Genomic DNA, 16,803 nt, shown 5'->3' with positions numbered 1-16,803 from the left:
TTACTTGGATTGTTCCTTTAAGAAATTTCAGATTCTCTGATCTTTTGCAATATGGTTGTAAGAAAAAGTAATTAGAATTACATGGACTTCTGATTACTAAGTGCTGTGGTGTCCAACATAGTGGCCATTTTCAATGTCGCCATCTTTGAACCAAGTCAATATTTTCAAATGGGAAGGGGTGCATGTGACATATTTATCAGATGAAGAATTTGATTAGGAATCTAAATCTGCTGCTTTGTTGCCATGTACCTTTATTTCCTGCCAAACCTATTAACAATTTCCCTGTGTCATGGAACACAACGATTCACAACAAATTGTCAAAGCTATCCTTTTCTCCTATTCATGATGCAATGAGAGCAACACCTCAGCAGAAACACATGCACAGGCATCCAGGTCCGCTGTTGTATGTGTGCCACTCTCTGGATTCTCAACTTGATATCACCCCACAGATAGGAGTCCAAGGGGGAAGATACAGCAAGCGCGGGAGCCACTCCACTGGGCCACAGTGCCAATCCACTTTCCCAGAAACTGCTGATCCAAAAAGTCATGGACATCACCATCACATTCATAGTGTTGTGGGGGGGGGGGGGGCATCATCCAACTAGAAGAACAACGGGAATATGCCATCTTCATTGCACAGTGATGGGAGAACCTCCTCATGTAACAATTGCAGTTACTTGACGGCAGTAAGATTACCGTTAATGATAAATGGGCCCACTGTTTTCATAGTCACACACCCAACTACAGAATGACTTTCTGTGTGCCAACCATCTTGGAAGGATATGTCCACTGTTGGCTTGTGCCGGAAGGCTTTGTGTGCTTCATCACTGAACAGTACCGTCTCTGTGAAATGTGGATCCCTTTGCAATTGCTGTGACATCCATTCCGCGAATTCAACATGGTGATCTGGATTGTTTTCACTGAGATGATGCAGCAACTGGATCTTGTATGGGTCCCATTTGTGTGAAGTCAGTATCTACCCAATGGTAATTTGATTCATCCCGCTCTTCTGTATCAGACCTTGGATGCAATGATATCCCACACCAACGCTCAGTATAGCTAATGCTGCTACAAACCGTACAGTTAAAGGGCTTGTCTGAAAAATATGTATCAGACACATATGTCACATGCACCCCTTCCCATTAGAAAATATAAACTTGGCTCCAAAAGGGCAACTTTTAAAATGGCCATCATGTTGGCCACTAGCCCTCACAAATTTGTCCCCTTCCGTTTAGCAATATGCCACACACACAGAATGGTATTCCCAACCACCGTTTTCCATTTATTGAGGTGTCTCAATAGCTTTGGACTACCCAGTATAATTCTCAGTATACAACAGTATTACTATTGCCTGTCGGTAATAAACTGATAGAAAATCTACGTGTCTTTGGAACAGTCTAGTAGGCATATAGATATAACAGTCCTGGGTGCTTCTGTTAGCCCACCAGCTGGCATGACAACTCTGTGATCATATTGCTGCCCCTTCCATCTGTATAACCACCTAGGAGCCGAGGTCACCATTAACCAAGTCATCTAATGGATTGAACAGCTGGGTCGAAGTTATCTTTGATCCCAGCCATTGTAACAGATGTTGGCACCCACTGATGATGATCCGCTAGACGCAACTGTATGTCCATTCGTGGCAGTGAATCTACAGACTGGACATCCAGTTACATCCATCTGTGCGAAGGGGTAAGTTCTAGGTTATTTGTACTCTTTTTCTGATATTCAGCTATCATTTTATGAATAATGTAGGAGGCATTTCAAAACTGTATTATCTAAAGAAAATATTCTGCCTTTTGCATTTTTCATGGCTTCGATGTGTCCCAGATTTCACATGCCATAAAGCTTAGAAAAAAAAAATAGGCTTCATACATAAGTCATGTATTTTCTACTTCTCCTGACCAGCCATTGTATCTAGCTGTCTGCTAGCACATAGATGGCAGGCAGACATAAAAAAAACCAAAAAACGCCCATACGCAACAAAAACGCATCCAGCAAGCGCATCCACACACAGTGAAGTCCACACCCATATGAATAAGCCCTTAGCCTAAATGATAAGACTCAAAAAAGTATGCGGTTACAAACACTTGCTGTGTAACTTGGCACTAGTATTATGCCATCTGAATAGGCACTGTCTGGTGGTTGGGGAATGTCTGTAATAATGTCAATTGCCAGTACATATGATCAAGACTTTCATGGTGAGTCACTCAACAACGGGTCCCAAGCTACTGGCTGGGTGACTACTGCTGTATACCAAAGCATTGCTGCGTATTGGTAATAAACTGATGGGTAATCTGTTAGGCCCTGGCTTTGGCACAGACTAATAGGCATATAGCCATGACAATTTAGGGAAAACTATTTGAAGTTGGTAGCAAAAGTTGTCAACTTCATTGATAATGTCTTACTATTAAGTTGTTCTAGATCAGTGATTGGCAACTTGTGGCCCACTGGTGTCCATCCTCTCTGTATCTGTGGCACATGACTGCACTTCTGGGGCACAAGTGACTAGATTTTATATAGAGGCATAAGGCTGCATTACCTCTGGAGGGGCGCACATGTGTCTGCACTCTTTATGGGAAGAAATAGCTGAATTTCATATGGGGGCATATGGCTGCACTAGGGGGTACATGAACTTCATATGCAGGGCCTGCAATATTCAATTCTATTGAATTCTGGAGTTTTGTGATTATGACTTTATAAAGGGGGGCAGGTAGCTATAGTATGTTTGTATAAGGTGCTGCGACTGTGAATTCATTCACACATTGTACCTGGCACCTCAAAAGTTAGAACACAGAAATTTGCTGTAGACCACTGCAGGCCATCAAAAACTAATCAGCTGGGCTCAGAAAACCTCTTTAAGTATTTGAGTATACGGGTAATGATATGATTCTTCTGCAGTTGATCAGAACAGGGATATCTCTGTGTATACTATATACACAGCTGTTTAAGTTAATGACTGTGTTCTAACCTACATATGAAAATGTTGATTATTATCACTACCGTATTATCATTCTCTTTTGTTCATTCACTTTCCATTTTGTTAATTGGCAAAAATAAACTATTAACATTTATATTTTTGAAAGCATTCCTAAGGCTCATTTACATGCAACGATTATTGTTCAAAATTTGCTCAAAAGCCATCGTTTGAGCAATAATCGTTGCGTTTAAATGCTCTCATCTTTCACTCTTCGGCTGAATGATGATTTTTAACTGAGCATAAAATCCATCGTTCAGCCAGAGAAAAAATAACACAGACGACATGGTGCTGTATTTTCCATGGGAGCGCTGATTACATTGTATTCAGCTTACAACCTCACGGCAGAACAAATGGGCTAAATGCATTGAACAGACAACCTGCTGTTCTCAGCATACAGGTCCTGGAGGCGTATTTACATGCAAATGAAGGTGATAAGCTGCTAATGGACTTTAGTGCCATTAGCAGTTTATGCAAAACACTCACACAAATCTTTTGAACGATTTGCATGTAAATGGGCCTTTACTTAGCAGCACTTTTTCCACAACTGCCTAAAATTGTTGCATAGTATTGTGTTTATATAGAATACATTTGCAAAGTCAAAATCAAAATCAAATTTTCTCCCCAACATTCTGCACTCAATATCCCATAATGACAAAAAGTTAAAACAGAATGTTAAAAAATTTTTTAAACTGAAAAACAAACATTTTGCATTGACATAAGTATTCACACCGTGTACTCTGTATTTAGGTGAAGCACATCGGGCAGCAATTACAGCCTCCAGTCTTCTTGGGTCTGAGGCCACAAGGTTTGCACACCTGGATTTGGGGATTTTGTGCCATTCTTCTTTGCAGACCGTCTCAAGCTCTGTCAAGTTGGATGGGGACCGTCTGTGGATAGACGTTTTCAGGTCTCTCCAGAAGTGTTTGATTGAGTTCAAGTCAGGACTCTGGCCGGGCCACTCAAGACATTCACAGAGTTGTACCTAAGTCACTGTTGTGTTGTCTTGGCTGTGTGTTTAGGGTCATTGTCTTGTTGGAAGGTGAACCTTCTGCTCAGGCTTTATTCACACAGGCATTTTATCATGGTGATTTTGCCACAATTAAACCCTGGCTGAAAATCGCGACCATCTGAAGCATTGGATTCCAATGCATTTGCTCAGATGGGTTATTTCTGGGTGTGTAAAATCGTCTGGGCGTAACAAATAGCGCACATGGTGTGCATTCCGGCCAGCCGCTTTTACGATGGACCAGAAAAGATAGGTCTGGACCTATCTTTGGCCGGAATACGGTGGCCGGTCCTATAGACACCTATGGGAGCCTATTGGAAATGCCAGAAAAGGGAGGTGGGAGGGGGTTTAGAGCTAGCGTGTTAAACTCCCGCCCTGTCCTGCCCCCTCCCTTTTCTGGCAGCTGGCAAGCGGCGGAGAGGGGCAGGGAGTTTAGAAGAGCTAAACTCTCTCCCCCCCGCCTGTTGGTATTCTGGCCTCCGGCGTGACTTGGTTCTGGATGCATCCGCGACTTGGTTGTGACTGCCCCTTGCTCATGCGATTTTTGGCTGCGATGCAGACGCGACGTATGTGCAGGAAAATCGCATCACCTGTGTGAAGGAGCCCTCAGTCTGAGGTCCATTGTGCTCTGGATCAGGATTTCATTAACAATTTCTCTGTACTTTGCTCCATTTAGCTTTCTATCAATCTTGACCGGTCTCACTGTCCCAGATGCTGAATTTTCCCCCACAACATGATGTTGATCACTTCTTTCTGCTCACTCTGCCATGAAGCTCAGATTGGTGGAGGCTTCAGCGATGGTTGACCTTCTGGAAGTTTCTCCCATCTGCACACAGGATCTTTGGAGCTTAGCCAGGGTGACCATTTGGGTGTCACGTCGTGATAGTTTGTGCTCCTTGGGCTTGTAGTATTATGGGTTTCCAGGAGCACATCTCTACAGGTGTGGCTGATTTGGCTGCTGATTGTGTGGATTGCTCAGCCAACCAATCATGCATTTCTGTCTGAATCCTTTTCCATCCTTAGGTGTGAGGACGCCTGAATTCCCCTCCATTTGTAGGTGTGCGAATGCCCATGTCTGAACAATGTCTTGTTTCATCTCTTCCCTGATCTTTGGGGTTTGCCTGTGTTTGTTGTTCTATTTGCTGGAGTTTGCACTATGTGTCATCTGTGCTACTGCTCCCTGCAATCATTTAAGGAGAGACAGTTTGGCTTTAGGTTCCTGACGTGGGGCGTCCTTATTAGAATGATTACTCCGTTTATAGGCCGGCTTCCCCTCTTGGTGTAGACCAGTGTTTCTCAAACTCCAGTCCTCATGGACCCCACAGGTCGTGTTTTCAGGATATCCTATAGTAAGAACACCTGTTGCAATGTCTGAGGCACTGACAATAGTTACATCACCTGTGCAATACTGGGGAAATCCTGAAAACATGACCTGTTGGGGTTCTTGAGGACTGGAGTTGGGTAACATTAGTGTAGACCATGGTCAGATGTTTCCTTGTTGTTGGTATGACAATGCATTTATGTTGTATACTTGTCCTGTTTAATAAAGTATCATTTGTTTTGTATATGTGAGTTGTGTTTATTTATGTCCAGATATTCACTGTCCAGTTGGGGGTTATGTGCATTCATGCAAAGTGAATATCCCCTGCGGGTGAACGTAGCATTGGGTTCTTGGTCACCTCTCTTACCAAGGCTCTTCTCTCTCTATTACTTAGTTTGGTGGGTCGGCAGCTCTAGGAAGAGTCCTGGTTGTTCCAGACTTCATAATTAAGAATAATGGAGGCCAGTGGGCTCTTGGGAACTTTCAGTGACGCAGAAATATTTATGTAGCCTTCTTAATGGATCTGTGCCTCCACACAATCCTGACTCAGAGCTCTGCAGGCAGTTTTTTCTCATCATGGCTTGGTTTTGGCTCTGATATGCATTGTGAGCTGTGAGACTTTATATAGACAGGGCTATGTCTTTTAAAATGATGTCCAATCAACTGAATTTACCCCAGATGGACACCAGCCAAGGTGTAGAAACATCTCAAAGATGATCAAGAGAAATGGGAGGCCTAAATTTCAAATGTCCTATCAAAGGATTTGAATACTTATGTCAATGCAAAATGTTAGGGTTCATTCACATCAGCATTGGAAATTCCGTTCAGAACATCCGTCACTGGTTTCTGCTAGACAACAGGATGAAATAGTGCTGCAAGCTGTATTGCAGAAACATGACGGACTGCTGTGGTTCGGTCATGAGATGGAACTGTTCGGCCAGGGGCTGCCGTTTCCCTGCTCCCCGAGCAGAGTAGGAAAAGGGAATCCCCTACTGTTGATGTGAATGAGATTTATTTTTTTATTTTCAAAAAAATTTGCTGAGATTTCTAATATTCTGTTTGCACTTTATAATTCTAGGGTATTGAGTGCAAAATGATGAGGAACAACGGGATTTTTTTTTAAATTTGCACAAGGCCACAACATAAAAAAATGTAAAGAAAGTGAAAGGATCTGAAAACTTTTCAAGTGCAACATGTATATATATATATCGCAATATTGCCAAGATATTGGTAGCAATATTCCTGCGATATTCCCCAAGGTAGGACGATTCTCATTTTTTCAGGTAATTCTCAAATATATCATGACTTTAGCTTTTGCTTTGACAAAAGTCAAGGCCCTAGAAGTAATTGTCGTTTTGCTGCAAAACTTGGCATGCAGTTACATCTAAGGCTGATATGCAAATGATTAGAGTTGTGGCAAGATTGGATGAATGGTCTGGTGATCCAAGGCCTTAAAAGTGGTTCCGCCCTGGCTACAAGTTTTTCCACTTGTGTAGAGTTTGTTGACTACTAGACGCCTCTATAACGTAAGCAAAGAGATTTCACCTAGTTAACGGAGTTTGAGAGGGGTGCATTATTGGTTTGTGAAAAGCAGGATGGTCGTAATGACTAATTGCCCACCACCTGGACTGCTCTGACCAGACTGTTAGGTGTTAGGACAAGTTGATGCATAACGGCATACAAAAAGGGGATCGGCCTCAGGATGGCCTTAGACAGACCATCAGTAGAGAGGATGGTCTGATCGTCCGACAAGCAGGAGTAGCTCCAACTGTTTCGTTATCTGCTACTCATAGACAGGTGGCACCATCGTTACAGACCCTTGTCTGTCAGAACCCTTTCCGGCTACTTGGGTGAAGCACATCTGGTCTCCCAACGCCTTATACGTCTACCACCTTTGACACTCATCGACCATTGCCTCCATTTGAAGTAGTGTTGTGAACAATGAAATTGCACTGTAAAGGAGTGGAACTAGCTTGTTTTCAGCGACAATTCCAGGTTTAGTTTGGGCACTGACAATGCCTATAATTGTGTCTGGGGACCTAGGCTGCTGGTGTGATGGTCTGGAGGACCATTTTATATGACCATTGGTCACCCCTAGTAGTGGTACGAGGGACAGTGACAGCTCAGCGTTATGTTCAGGACATCCTGCAGCCACATGTGTGTTCCTCTCATGGCGGTTTCCAAGAGGCAGCAGGATAATGCTCGGCCGCACACAGCAAGGATGTCACAGGAATGTCCCCACAACATTGCTACACTTTCATGGCTTGTATCCAAGCTAGAGGTGGTACAACAGGGTACTAAAGCCTCCATACCCACCCGTACCACATCTTGCATCCAAGCTAGAGGCGGTACAACAGGGTACTAGAGCCTCAAGGCCTGCCCATATCACATCTTGTATCCAAGCTAGAGGCAGTACAACAGGGTACTAGAGCCTCCAGGCCTGCCCATATCACATCTTGTATCCAAGCTAGAGGCGGTACAACAGGGTACTAGAGCCTCAAGGCCTGCCCATATCACATCTTGTATCCAAGCTAGAGGCGGTACAACAGGGTACTAGAGCCTCAAGGCCTGCCCATATCACATCTTGTATCCAAGCTAGAGGCGGTACAACAGGGTACTAGAGCCTCCATTCAAGGGTGCAGTTTTCTCCAATAAATTCTCCTTTCGCTCTGATATTGTAATCATCTACCTATATCAAAGTTACAATTGCACGTATTTCATTCATTTCCGACATCTCCTTCAATGTGCTTGATTTTTTTTCCCCTCACAATAAGGCCTCATGTCCACAAGAAAAACATATTTTCAAATCGCGCATGATCCGCATGTAAAATTTCCCATAGGAATGCATTGACCACCGGTGGGTAGATAAATATCCGCGGATGGTATTTTAAAGTGATTTAAAAATTTCATGCGCGTGAAAAAAATGCTACATGCTCCATTTAAGTGCGGATCACGCATGAGGGAGATCATAGAGCTTATAGCTCAATTGATCTCCCACATGAAAAAAAAAAAGAAATTTAAGCTCATACGCACTGCATCCGCTGCGGAAATCCGCGTTACATATCCATGCGGGCCACATTTTTCCCGTGGACATGAGGCCTTAGTGTACATGCAGTTTCTTTCTGGTTTGATCAGCATGTCCTTCCTTGTTATCGTATGTGATAGTTTACTAAAAGAAAATATTATGAAAACATGACTTGTGGCTTCTTTATAAAAGAGAAATATGTTTGTACTTGATCCCCAATCCAAGTCACTGCATGACAACTTAAGACACCTATTCAGGCACCTCCTGGTTTCCTGGTTGATACAAATGTCCTTCTTGTATATACAGATACAGGGGTATATACTATGATTACAGTCAGTTGTATCCTTTTCTCTTAGGGCAGTTTCAGACAAATACATTATGGGTAGATTTATGCATCCATAATACATGCGGGTGTCCTATTCTGAGTGCGGCTCTTCTGGCCAGAATTCATAGCATCATAGGAATATGAGTTCAGGTAAGTAGATCCACAGTCAGGCAGAAACACTTGTCCGTATCACAGCTGTACAAATGTGGCCGTAATACGCTAGTGTGAAGCTGGCCTTAAGGCTATAACCTAGTTTGGTCCTTAGGCCGCATTCACACGGGCGACACGATAGCGATGCGATAAAATAGCAATATTGCATCGGTTGCTGTGCGTTACTGCTGCGTTTTCTCAAGGCGATAATGCGATTTTGTGGCGCTACAAAGTTGCACGTGGTGCTGCAGAGTTTTGCGTCTTTATAGCACCACCTGCAAGGATTTTCGATGCAGGGGCTTAAAATATAAGCCCTAGCTGCAGTAAAAAAAAATTTTGATAAATCACCTAAGAAGCGCTGTCCGGGTCCGGCGCAGGTCTCTTTTTTACATCTGGGACTCGTCTTCTGCCAGGCCTTCCTGGATTGGAGGATCAAAATCCCCGCCTCCAGGAAGGGCTGGCTGTGATTGGTTCACGAGCACTAGGGGCTCAGCCCATCAGAGCTGGTGCTCGATGAACCAATCACAGCTATTCATTTATTCATTTAAGGAATGGTGAAAAATAAAGAATGCATTTGTAGTTCTCCTTCCTGCTGGATCCAATTCTGGATTTGGCTTGAAAAGTACATTCAAAATTGCCACAACAAGTGTATATGAAGCCACCATTAGTGATATGTATGTTCTGGATTTTTCACTACTGCCTTGTTGATGATAATCAGTGTGAGGGCTCCCACACACTTGTGATTGCGTTTTTGTTAATGCGATTAATGGGACTTTCTATTGTAAAAAACGCAACGCAACTGCGTTTTTGGTGCATTGCGTTGCGTTTTTAACATTAGAAAGTCCCATTGACAATTGTGTTAGCGAAAAATGCAATCGCAAGTGTGTGGGAGCCCTGGATGATTCTATATAGCTAAGTGATATGTATTATTGTTTACCTCTTTATCTGCAATTTTTAGTTGTCCTTAGGCCCCATTATCTAGGTGTATTCACAAGTCCAGCACCACATTATTGTTCTGATCATGTGATATCTCTCCCCCCCACTCACTCCCGCAACTCACCGCTCACCCATGCCAGCACCCGAATCTTTTGAGACGAGCGGGCAGGTACTCGCAAAAGGCAATACTCGCTCGAGTAATTGCTCTTAGCGAGTACGCTCACTCATCTCTAGCTGTGAATGTTCCACAGTGGAAAATCCACAACAAAATCTGCATTTTCCACTGCAATTCCTCAGTTGATCCTGCCCTTGTGAAGGCGGCCTTATGTAGTGCATGAATTACTTTGGTTGCACTGATATTCCAATATTCCAATATTTTTCATGTGTATTTATGTGCTATCTTTTCTCCTTAGAGAGAGGACCTAGAAGAAGAGTGGGTGAGGAGACTTATAAGGCCATTCATGCTCCTCTGGGTAATATGCAAATAAGGGAGATGGAACAATACCTCTGCAGTGCCACCTATTTGAAGGCAGTCTTCCTATAGGTGGCGCTGCAGAGATATTGTCTCATCTCCCTTATTTGCATATTTTTTTTATATGCGCACAGTTATCATTAGAAGCCAGAAAAAGTGTCAAATGAAAACAGCTAGACACATTAACCTCATATATACTGATATTTATTTACTGGGAACATTGCAGGAAGTGATGTCAGGTGGGTATATATATAAATATATGTAGTGGTCAGGATCACATTGTATTACAGAGCTGCCAGACCTCATAATTCCCTCAAAAAGTTTACAAAAGCCTTACTTGGTAGATCAATATGTTAATAAATATAATGAAAATGCTAGACAATTCTAAAGCTTTACAAATGGATATATCCAGAATGTGATCAGCCTACCCTCCTTCTTCTGAGTATTTATGACCAAAGGCAAGAATATCGGATGCACGTCCGCTTCCATCACACACCACAACTGGAACAGGGGGGCTGTCTCGTAGATACTCCAAGACAATCGATATGACATTTGGTCCACCTTCCACAATAAGCGCCACCACTGGAACCCCTTGACCAATTCCTGTAGCGGCAAAACAATAACCACATCCCCAGCGTGACATAAATACATTGATCAGATGACAACTTTTAGGTTATAAAAGAAAAATAATACAAGCACAGCAAATTACTCCACACGTAAACATTTACACATGGGGCTTCTTTCACACAAGCGCATATTAGCCGGCGTTTTCACGGCCGGCCAATATACACTTCCATCTGGGAAGTAGAAGCTTGTGAACAGGCGCACAAATCTAATGGGGCCTGGTGCATATGCACTGAGCTCACCATGCCGTCACAAATTTCCCCTCCCTCCCCATCGCAGGCTCACTTGTCTTCTCCTCCCTGCTCGTTCTTTGCAATGGGAGTGGCAGAGGCGGAGCTAAGTGCCGCCCCGCCTACTCATTGATGGCTATGGACAAGAGGCGAGGAGAGAGTGGGAGCTTAGCTCCACCCACGTCCCACCCCTTGTCCACAGCCAGCAATGGAAGGAGGCGGGACAGGCCGAAGCTTAGCTCCGCTCCATCCCGCCCCCTCATATTGCAAAGATCCAGCCAGGAGGAGAAGCATGGTGAGCCTGCACAGGAGGAGGAGAGCAGAGGGAGGGGGTTTAGCAGCCAGGCTGCTAAACCCCCTCCCACCTGCGGCCACTGTCATTGGCTTCCATAGGAGACCATGCAGCGGCCGACGTATTCTGTCTGAAAAGATAGTTCCAGGACTATCTTTTGGGCCCAACGTAAAAAATGCCCGGCGCTATATTGGGCTGGCCGGGCGCTTTTACGTCTCAGGAATATGCAGGATCCAATGCATCAGATCACAGCGTATTTCAGCCAGCCATGAAAATGGCCGGCTAATATGCGCTCATGTGAAAGAAGCCTAAAGGAGATGTACTGAGTACATGACATTTATTTATTCTCCTATCATTAATATATATCTTTTATTATACATTATCTCTTGTATTATAGGTGACGATATGTAACAGCTCCATGCAGTCATGGAAAAAGTATGAGCGCTAACAATGGTCATCAGATATGAATATAGCCACATAAATGTAAGACAGTGTTATTAAGTGAGTTATCCACAGCTACATGCACAATCCTTGATCTCTATACATAGTGTAGTAAAATGCACATTAAGTAGAATCGGCATATAGACCTGAAGCAAATATGCTAAATCCAATTTAATTTGATTAAAATTAATTAGATTTATGTAAGCCAATGGAGTCTGCAAAGGGTGAATCTCCTGTGAAATATTTGCTAATTTCCCTATTTTAGGCCTCAGTCACAAGAGCGTGTGTTTTGTGTGCGCATAATGCACACTTCTGAAAAAACCAATGGGTTCCTATAGAAGCGTTTATATGCGTTGAATTAGAAGCACAAAACAGCGCTCACCTAAAAAAGTGTTCAGTGATGATGCTATCCCATTGCTGCCACCCCACTGAAAGCAATGGGCTGAAAGCAACGCCCGCAGCTAAGATTTTCGGGGGAGGGCTTGAAAGCCCTACCCCGAAAATCATCCCTAGCTGTAGAAAAAAAAATGTAACTCACCTAGAAGCACTGTGTGGCTCTTCTTCCCATCCCAGGCAGTCTTCTTTTGTATTTTGGTGGCCAGGGATTTAAAAATCCCCGCCTCCAGAAAGCACTGCCTCTGATTGGCTGAGCACTGTGACCAATCAGAGGCAGCGCTCAGCCATTCATTGTTTGACAGCTGAGTGCTGCCTCTGACTGTCTGAGCGCTGTGACCAATCACAGGCAGAACTCAGCCATTTCTTTCGCGCACATAAGCGTACAAAAAAACACACTCATCTGAATGAGGCCTTAATATCAGTCACCAGCTGCTAGCATGTTAAATGAGTCTACCTTAAAAGAATGACCCCAGAAAATGGTTGGAAGAGGTATACATTACTGACTTTTTGACAATTTAGCTCTCTTATTTTTTTTTGTTCCTTGCTATTAACATATGGTGAGTGGAAAGCCTATAAAGATGCTGCCAAGCCAGAAGCCAATAGGGTTGCTATTACTACTGGGACTATTAGAGGGGTCACTTATTACTACTGGGCCAATATAAGGGACACTTTTACTACTGGGGGCCACTATGGTGGGTCACTATTACTACTTGGGCCACTATGGAGGCTATTGTTACTATTATGGCCACTATGGGGTCACTATTAGGGCTCGTTCACATGGGCATAAGCGCATTTCAGTCAAGCAAATATACTGCATATTTGTACAACTAAAAACTGCTTATGCTCGCGTTTTTTGCCAGATCCGGCATGCTTTGATGTGTTAAAATATGCTACGTATTAGCGCACACAAAGTATGCAGGCAGGCCCATTCAAATGGTGCGCTAATACACAGTGAATATGCAGGTTTCCTACGTATTTGCACCTGCCCTTTCACTTCAATTGCCTATTGGGGTGCATAATACACATTAAATTATGTAATTACGGTAAGTCCCATGCTGACAAATCGGCTCATGTGAACAAGCCCTTACTAAACAATTACATACAATTCCAAATGGCCCTTTAAAGGCACCATAAGACTGATGTGTAAAAATGAGTTTGACACCCCTTCTATGATACATTGTACAGCCCTGTATGATGGTGCTGTATCTAGTAGTCTCCCTGCCCAATCTATCAACCATCATTATAATTGTTTCGTACGTTCCTAAAGAAGATTAATGTGCCGGCTGACTGCAGCCGCAACCACTAGAGGGAGCTTAGGGGTCAACTACATTGAACTCGGCAACAAGACTGTATGGAGTAAGCGTCACTGCAACATATATTGCTCCATGCAGGAGTTCATTCAAATCTGCAGCCATTTAATACAAAAGATTTTTTTGTATTTCACATTGTATTGTTTTACATTAAACCTGAATAAACTGAAAAACAAAGATAGGTAGGTGCAAACTGACCCCATGAATGCTGCCGGGGGAGGGGGGGGGGGTAATTCTTTCATACTGAATCATGATATATTCCAGCCACAGTATGAACAACATTTCACAGTTTCTACCATATATAGAATGAATTTGCATAAAAAATAAGTAACTTTGTAGACTCATGACACTGTGCTCTGTACACGTCATGTTTGAGTCTTCTGGGAGAATATATGATGTCCTAAGAATTTCTTGATTTTCACCTCCAATGGAAGGCTCTGATGTATGCCAGTGTAGATACACACAATAAGATATGTTGAGTATTAGCTCCCATAATAAACAGAAGTATATCACGTGGCATTCATTTAATTGCAGATTATATTGTATTGAAGGTTTAGTCGACTACACTTCTATACAGTTTAAGAACCTTTCCAGGATTTTTTTCACTTTATGCTCCTGTTTGTAAACTGCATTCAGTAATATGTATCGTACTTGCCGGAACTTTCTTACCAGCCCTTCACTGCCGCTAGATAACAGGACCCTCCCTTCTGACAACACAAATCCGTCTACTGTACGGACCAGATTGTCCTGACAATCTACACATTTGTGCTGTTCCAACAAAAATACCCCCAAATATATGAAAACTAGCTGGTATACCCGGCTTCGCCCGAGTTAATTTGGTACTGGTGTTTATCTGGTGTTCACACAGAAAATCTTATGAAGTCGTGGTTACTTTAGAGATACCGGGAAAAAAATATGTTCACCATTTTGCATGGTTCTTTGCGTTACCCAGGAAACACCACGTGGAGGTAACCATGCGACGTTTACTTATATAAAATGACATCAGGAAGTGAAAGAATTAGATTACGTACATAAAATTTGGATGCTAATTCTTTTGAGCTTAGAATTGAATAATTGAGTTGAGACCTTTTAACTTTTCCTATTTATGACATAATCAATGCTCGTGCCAAATTTCAAGTTTCTATGACATCAGGAAGTGAGAGAATTAGATTTGCGCTTAGAATTGAATAATTGAGTTAGGACCCATTAACTTTTCCTATTTATGACATAATCAATGCCCGTGCCAAATTTCATGTTTCTATGACATCGGGAAGTGAGAGAATTAGATTCCGTACGTAAAATTTGGATGCTAATTCTTTTGCGCTGAAATTAAATAATCGAGTTGGGACCCATTAGCTTTTCCTATTTATGACATAATCAATGCTCGTGCCAAATTTTATGCTTCTATGACATCAGGAAGTGAGAGAATTAGATTCTGTACGTAAAATTTGGACGCTAGTTCTTTTGCACGAGTTCTTTTGGCACAAGCATAACCTATGCTTGTGCCAAATTTCAAGTTTCTACGACATCGGGAAGTTGGACAATTAGTGCCGAGTCAGTCAGTCAGTGAGTCAGTCAGTGAGTGCTTTCGTCTTTATATACATAGATAGTCAAAATGACGACACAGATACTTGTCAGTCATGGCTTAAGGACTGGACAGCAGACTTCCTGGTAATCTATGTTGGAACAACCTTGCGATTTGCTTCCACGACTTGAAGCAACAGTTGTTTTTCTTTTTTGTCATTAGTCTGAAAATTCATGGTCTTTGAGCACAACTTTGTCGTAGACATAAGAACCTGAAACTCTGCCCAAAGAAAGGTTTGTTGAAAGGGAAAAATTAGAGGTTGTCTTGCTTTGTAGTTGAAACTTGAGTTTTTTGGGTCACCCTAGCACGCAGGGCAGGGTTTTTGCAGAGGATACTACTATACCCCAATATAAAAGCATATTTTGCCTAATGAAGTCCGGATGTGTTTTTTTATGGAATTGCTCATTTGTGTACCCCCATAGACTTCTATGGGGACCTTTGGTGCATAAATGTACACAAAATAGAGCAGGTCCTACTTTTCGTAAAGGAACCCTTATACATGTAATCACTGCCAATGAAGAGCTAATGGTACGAAGATAAATCCTAGAGCATAAACAAAACATGTTTCTTCATTGAGACACATCTCGGAAACAACGTTTGTGTAATTGCAGTGATGAGATCTTCCTTGACATTTGCGCTGGATGTTTCATCACTAGTCCGCCATCATATACCACGGGCGTAACTATTGAGGATGCAGGGGATGCAGCTGCGACCGGGCCCTGAAGCCTTAGGTGGCCCATAAGGCCTCTCTTCTCCATATAGGGAGCCCAGTGCTATGAGTAAAGCATTATAGTTGGGGGCCCTGTTACAAGTTTTGCATTGGGGCCCAGAAGCTTCAAGTTACGCCTCTGGTGTTTACCATATTCTTCCATGGTCCTTATTTCCTGGTGAAATCATTCACCTTGACCATCACTTACGGCCTTATAGTTCTCAAGGGAATGCTTCACAACCACACAAAACAAAGACCGCGCACGTGTCTCAGTCCACTGAATCTTAGAAACACCGTTTTTTTCATGAGCTTGCGGATTTGTGGTCCATCGAATGTGCCAGCTTTTAGTTTCTCAATGCTCATGGGAGGAAACTTTCTACATTTGTAGCCGAAACACCTTCTCTTCAATATCTTCACAAATCATTTTATCAACCCAAGTCTGATGTGCAGCGGTGGCAATATGTATCATGTGTGCTAATTAGAGATGAGCGAGCATACTCGCTAAGGGCAATTGCTCGATCGAGCATTGCCCTTAGCGTGTACCTGCCCGCTTGGGAGCAAAGATTCGGCTGCAGGCAGCGGGCAGGGAGCTGCGGGGGAGAGCGGGGAGGAACGGAGGGGAGAGCTCTCTCCCCCCCCCCCCGCGCTCCCCCCTGCTGACTGCCGTAACTCACCTGTCACCCGCGCCGGCAGCCGAACCTTTTCTCCCGAGTGGGGAGATACTCGCTAAGGGCAATGCTCGATCGAGTAATTGTCCTTAGCGAAAATGCTTGCTCATCTATAGTGCTAATAGTAAATGCTGATGAAGAAGTCTAAAATCCAGGCAACATGAAAATTTTTTTGTTTTGTACCCCAGTGTAATACAGGATGTAACTCGGGATCGGTACAAGTGATAAGCAATGTCTTTACAAAGTTACTCAACTTCTTATGCAGACAAACTGTAAAATGGTAGTCCAAGGTAGACATATCCTTTCATATGCATCACATATACAACAGGGAAT

General features: G+C 43.0%; 1 protein-coding gene across 4 annotated transcripts in view; it reads right to left on the bottom strand.

The window, feature by feature from the left end:
* The window catches only part of TRPM3 (transient receptor potential cation channel subfamily M member 3), a 591,964-nt gene that overhangs the window by 132,735 nt on the left and 442,426 nt on the right, over nucleotides 1–16,803 (bottom strand). For all 4 annotated transcript variants that reach the window (XM_066604176.1, XM_066604177.1, XM_066604178.1 and 1 more), the window contains exon 7: nucleotides 10,644–10,818. In XM_066604176.1, the coding sequence (XP_066460273.1) occupies nucleotides 10,644–10,818 (175 nt within the window). The remainder of the gene's footprint in view (nucleotides 1–10,643; nucleotides 10,819–16,803) is intronic.

The sequence above is a fragment of the Eleutherodactylus coqui genome, chromosome 5 (genome assembly GCF_035609145.1).
Source record: "Eleutherodactylus coqui strain aEleCoq1 chromosome 5, aEleCoq1.hap1, whole genome shotgun sequence".
Lineage (NCBI taxonomy): Eukaryota > Metazoa > Chordata > Amphibia > Anura > Eleutherodactylidae > Eleutherodactylus > Eleutherodactylus coqui.
Note: the sequence above shows the minus strand (reverse complement) of the source record. Positions and strands in the feature narration are given on the sequence as shown.